Raw genomic sequence first — 6,000 nt, forward strand, 5'->3', positions numbered from 1 at the left:
AAATGGTGAATAGACTATGAATAATGTCTCAAAGCGCTTCACAGAATATACTGTAAAGTGAATTGATCGTATAATTTTTAGGTAAATATCAGAATTATACGATTACAGTTTTAAATGTTACATGTTAAGATAGACTTATAGAAACCCATGAAAAAAGTTATGTGTTACTTTAGTAAAAACTGCATTAATTTGCAGTGATACCACCCAGGTCCCAAATGTACTCAAGTCCCTGTGGAAGAAGCCAAGCAGTGCTTAGAGAGAAAGTGGGGACAATTGAAGATCATTCTCATGTTGCTCTTATATCTCAGTATGGTTCAGTGTCGCACTGTGGCTACATGTGGAGTGAGATGCTCATGTGTCCTTATGCAGGAGCAAGAGACTGAGAAAAGGGAAAAAAAAACAGAAGAGTGACTATTAAAAGAAAAAAAATTACGTTTATTAATATGAACTTACCAAAGAAAGAACCCTCATTAAGGCAGAATCCTTCTGATGGAGACATCTGACTGTGTCCGAGCATATTTACCTCAGACCCCATCTGCTACTTTGTTCGATTTATATAAATCTAAAAACACAGAAAAGGCAAAATATATCAATGAAGCTTCCAGATCTATTCTTTTTATTTAACCTGAGAAGCCATTAAAAAAGCTAGTAATTACTACAGAGACAGGGTGAAAAATTCCACAATGTGACAAGATACAAATTAATTCTGAAGTTACATCAGCTCAGAGGGAGTAGAATGGAATGGGGAAAAAAATGGCAACTCTAGTTTTTTCAAGCGGGTAACCTCTCACAGTCTGTCCCGAACCCCCTCTGTGCCTCGCAATATTCCATCACTTAACCAGCAACAAGCCTCAAGTTCCATACATTTCATTAACTTGGTTTCATAATAAACTGTGCAGCGACATGAAAATGATTCAAATCGTAGTGGAATCCACGAGTACCCAGTGTAGATAAATGGACCCAATTCGGGTCTGTAGTTCCTGTGCAGGTATAGCAACTGGACTTTGATTCAATTTGGAATCTGATGTTTTATATTTACTTTCACCACGTTAGTTCGGTTACATCACATTTGGGAAAAATTCCACCTGGGTCTAAATTCAGTCTCATAACCATAACATTTCAGAGTGTGCAGAATTTAGCAAATTGTTGAATTCAGTTTTAACTGTGATGCCAGTGTTCTGTAGCTCTTAAAAGAATTTACAATAAAGCAACTTCAAAATGAAAGGCTATGTTTAAGAACAAGTCAAGTTGACAAATTCTGGAGGCTGTAAAATGTTACATTAATCTAAACCCAGATGGAATTTCTTACTGAAGTGTTTGGTAACTGCATTACCACCCCACATTCTCACTGCCTTTCTCACCAACGATTAATGATGGTTTACTGAGATCATATTTAGTGAGTAATAGCTTCTCCCCTGAACTCTCTGCACCCCCCCCCCCCCCCCCGCCCCTCCCTCACTCACCCCCGTTTTCGTGGTTTCCATGATTTTTCAATTAATTTTCGAATATATGTCTCAAACCCCCCCTAAAGCTACCTGAACAGTATCTATACTAATGGCCTGACAACCTGGCATCAGCAACTGAAACCTTTCTCTTAGTTAATTTACAAGACTAGAGAACTATAAAATAAGACACAGTAAAGATGCAACATGTGATTCCCCCGAGACATAAATACTTCTCCTATCTCACTGGTGCATAAAACTGACTAACTAGATTTAATGACTTTGGCATAAGATCAATACTGGCCATGTTTGTTAAATTCTATTATATTTTTGTTTAAAACACTGAATGCTTTAAAACAAGGAGACAAACAGTACGTCAGAATGTTTTTAATTTAGAATTTTGAGATTCTATTAACCAGGTTTATTCCCTTAAAGTATAAAGATTTTTTAAAAGATGGATATTCACTTTATGGCAGTTTGTGGGAGATTGCTGAGGGCAAATTGATTGCTGCATTTGCCTCCAAAAAAGTACAGTCACTAAACTTCACAGTAGAATCTTTCAAGTGCTTTGAGATGTCTTAACATCATGATAAGGTGCAATATTAAATGCAAGGATTAGAAGTATTGCTTTAATGATCATAAGTAATATACTAGGTGCCTTTCCCACGTATCACATATCAATAATTGGATTGTATTACACCTTTAGTTACTATACCACGTGTAACACAGTCAGAAGCCAAAGTAATACTAGTCATTCATAGTTATCACAGATAGTTCACAGGTGGACAAGATTAGCTTCCATTCTGCATCACTGATAAAGGGCACGAGCACTAATGCCACATTGTATAATATACATTATTAGCGCAGTCAGACCAAAAGCTGCATTTTAATAATGTCCTCAGTCCCAGTTCAACACTTGTAGATCTCTATGAAGAGGGTGGGTTCAGACATACTTCACAAAATCAGTTTGAATGAGGAAGGCCCTTCAGTCCATTTGATCTCATTCTTTACGAATACTCACCCTACCATGTTCCCATCACAGCATCAAGCTGTTTTTTTAATTGAGTCCAGTGTCCTGGCCTCAAGCTAGCTTCCTATTTACCTGCTCCCATCATTAATTGCCCTTTAGGAAAATAACTATTCCCTGGTATCCCAAAATTGTTTTTTTGTAACCCTAAACCTGTGTCCTCTTGTTCTGCTGTCTCAGTGCATCTGAAAGTATTATAAAGACTCCAGTGTTGTACTCTTAAGTAGTACAAATAGTGAAGATAAAATTGTATCCCAATGGTATTGCTAGGATAAGCATCGTGAACACTGGCACAAGGAATAGCACAGCAGCTCAGATTGTCCAGCTGATCAATGAGATGGGAATTTGCATGGAAAGGCAAGTACTTTTCTTCAGACTCAGCTGTGGAACCTTTGCATGGTTCTTCGGGAAAGTCACGGAATTTCAAAAATATCAAAGCAGGTAGTTTGACCTTAGATCATTCTTTAATAGCAACGTAGTGTTTTCAGAAGTCCAACTACTAAATAATGTACTGAGGAACTGCACATATTGGTAAGACCAATATTACTTTCTACAGCACTATACAGCAAACCTGCCAGCATTTAAATGTTACAGTGTAGTGGTTAGAGAGTGTGTGGTAAGGACAGCAAATAAGGCAAGTTACCAATCAAACAAAAGTGCAATCAAGTTTAAAAAAACTCTGAATGTTTTATATGTTATATTTATATGTTGCTCGCAAAACTCCAGCTTAAAGCAAAATCCAAATAGCATTTCTTCCTTGGGTAACAGAAAACAGTTTGAAACTGTACAAAAATCAACAAATTCCTGACTTATACTGACTGGTGTTCAATCGGGCTTCACTTCTATCCCATATGCAGACTTAAATACTGACATTAACATTTTGACTAAAGATATTGGACAGACTTAAAATTACCGTACATAAACAGGGAATAGTACTCAAACATAGATCTGTTAAAAATAGATATACAATGTCAACGCTAAACTGAATAATGTATGTGCAATGCACTCGATATATAGACTCTATGTATGGAACATGCACAAAGCCAAGTTATTGAGCAGTATGGTTATACTTTCTGCTGCTTGTTCTAGTGATAAGTAATCATTGGTCTGTTGGTAGTAAACAGCTTGTAGCATGCAAAATTTGGTCTTTATTGATATTCTGGAATTATACCTGACAATACTTTGAGCCTAGTTTGAGCCTTCCTAAAAAAAACAAATTAAATATCCAAATTAATACATTTTAAGTAATACTCACAAGTCTAACTCGATGTTTTTAACTGTAGTTTAATTCCACTGCTTTTGTAAAATGTTGGGTGGTCCGGGTGACAGCAAGTAACTGAAGCTTACTGCAGTCCTTCTACATTAATCAGTTTAGCATTGACATTGTACAGAGTTACTGCACTCCAGTCTCATCAAACGTTCTTCTGCACAGCCCACACAGGTCAAGGGGAAAGGGCAGCTCTGAGGATTATTCATTAAACAGTTTGTTTTTCTCTCCCAACTCTCTGACCATATCTGTCCCTTTACTAGCTGGTGGGATTGCATCAAATCACTGCAGTGGATCCTCCTATTACCAAACCAACCAAATGGAAATGAAATAGTCTGTGATAATACAATGGAATAAGTTTTAAAAACACATAGAATATAGTTATTTTCACCCATTTACAATATGATACTCGAGATTGAGCATATAAATAAGAAATAAAATAAATAATAAAAAGTAATAATAAAAAGACCTTGCATTTGATATAACGCTTTTCACATCTTCTAGACGTCTCAAAGCGCTTCACAGAATAGACTGTAAGGTGAATTGACTGCATATTTTGTGGGCAAAAAATGGCAGCCAATTGCGCACATCAGTGTCCCACAAACAGTCATGGATTGAAGTGACCAATTTATTATTGTTTTTTTGAGGGATTATTATCAGACGTGTGGAGCAAGGAAACGTACCCAAAGTTTCATCCTGCTGGGAATCCAACCACTGAGCTACAGGACTCCACATGTACGAACATTGCTCAGAGTACGAATGTATTTTTTTAAAATATAAATCGTCCATATAATCCTATTTGCATATCACCACCAATTCTGCGGAGACCAGTAGTCTCTCTCTATTTGTCTTCCTTGTAGCTTTGCCATCGGTCTTATGATTACAAGTGATTGACCTTGAGACAAGGAGTGGTGGAGCCAGTTGAGTAAGTGATTTGGCTGACGTGTAGTGATGAGATTAATCTGCGGGATTGTTGGCCAAGACAGAGAAAAAGTGGCAAAGTGAAAGAGACAAAAACATTTCTCTACAAATATTTCCATACAAGATCAATGTCGCTCGGAGATAAATTTTTCCATAAACTTTAGTTCTGATTTGCAATTAGGGCAAAAGCTGCAATACCTCATAACAGATTTATTTGATGGTTATCTCATTTGGGATAAAGCATCCCATTTACACCTTTTTTAAGATTATTTGTATAAGGATTACTCTCACTGTTCAATTTCCAATTTTGTATTTGAAGTAGTAAATGTTTGATGAATTTGGTCAAATGAGTCAACATTGAATTTCAGGAACTGAGTTTCAAAGAGTCGCGCAATTATTTGCAACTTGACTGATCATTTTCTGCTATGCCAACTGGCAATTCCAATGAATGTGGTTCAAGTAACATATGCAGATCTTGAGGTTAATGCAAAATATAAGTAACATTTCAGATTTGGACAGCACAATGCAGCCTCTTTGTAACTTAGTTGGGAACCAAAATATAAACCACTCTATAAACGGCCATATCAGATCCATAAGTGCACAATTCCAGGGAAGCAGGAAGCCAGCGAGAAAGACAGTACAATATGCCAGATGTCGCAGTGTTACCATATTAAATCCAAACCTATCTACTCTATATATTGAAGAGCTTTATATGACTGAACATTATTACTGGTCACAGTGCAAAGAGGGCAGGGGGAGGGGTATGAATGTACATAAGGAGTTCAAATTTTCTCCAAAATATTGAGTTATAATGACATTATATTAAGCAAATCGAGGTATGCATAGACCTAAATTGGTACAATCACATTATAGAAAGTCAATCTGAATTTTTAACTTGGATTAGATTCTACCTAAACAAAGTTCAAGTTGCGTGCACTGGATCACTGATATCAGCAAAAAACATCAGGGAACAAATATTCCCATGTTATGTAAATATGTCAAATTGTACGATATGTGAATGAACAAAATTCAGTTCAGGTTCCTTAAACTTGGGGCATTCCTGATCCATGTGCTTCACAGAAGCCTAGAAGATATGCAAATAATATATAATTTTTAATGCAACAAGAACATCTTGAAAAACGCACATCTTTGAATTCAATTTAGTATCGGATTTAAGTGTTGTGACTTTTAGTGATCATTTGTGATTCTCTCATTCATAACAGTAACTCACATCAAACGGCAGAACAATTGAAGGTTTTAGCAAAACATTTCATGTGAACTTTGCAATGGTTTGGACCAATCAAATCCAATCATTGTGTTAGCGATTAATTCATTTGAAAATC

The 6,000-nt window shown here is 36.4% G+C and overlaps 1 protein-coding gene across 6 annotated transcripts in view; it reads right to left on the reverse strand.

Moving 5' to 3' along the window:
- Positions 1 to 3,908, reverse strand: part of nr1h4 (nuclear receptor subfamily 1, group H, member 4) — a 32,840-nt gene extending 28,932 nt beyond the window's left edge. For 2 of the 6 annotated variants that reach the window (XM_042335621.1, XM_042335618.1), the window contains exons 1-2: positions 3,725 to 3,908; positions 454 to 562 (exon numbers count right to left, since the gene is read on the reverse strand). In XM_042335621.1, the coding sequence (XP_042191555.1) occupies positions 454 to 535 (82 nt within the window). In that variant the 5' untranslated portion in view covers positions 536 to 562; positions 3,725 to 3,908. Of the gene's footprint in view, positions 1 to 453; positions 563 to 784; positions 989 to 3,724 lie in introns of those variants that run through there. The other 4 variants (XM_042335616.1, XM_042335620.1, XM_042335619.1 and 1 more) reach the window with 3 other exon arrangements.
- Between the last annotated feature and the right edge of the window lie 2,092 nt (positions 3,909 to 6,000).

Source organism: Callorhinchus milii, unplaced genomic scaffold, assembly GCF_018977255.1.
Source record: "Callorhinchus milii isolate IMCB2004 unplaced genomic scaffold, IMCB_Cmil_1.0 Scaffold5, whole genome shotgun sequence".
In the NCBI taxonomy this organism is placed as follows: Eukaryota; Metazoa; Chordata; class Chondrichthyes; order Chimaeriformes; family Callorhinchidae; genus Callorhinchus; species Callorhinchus milii.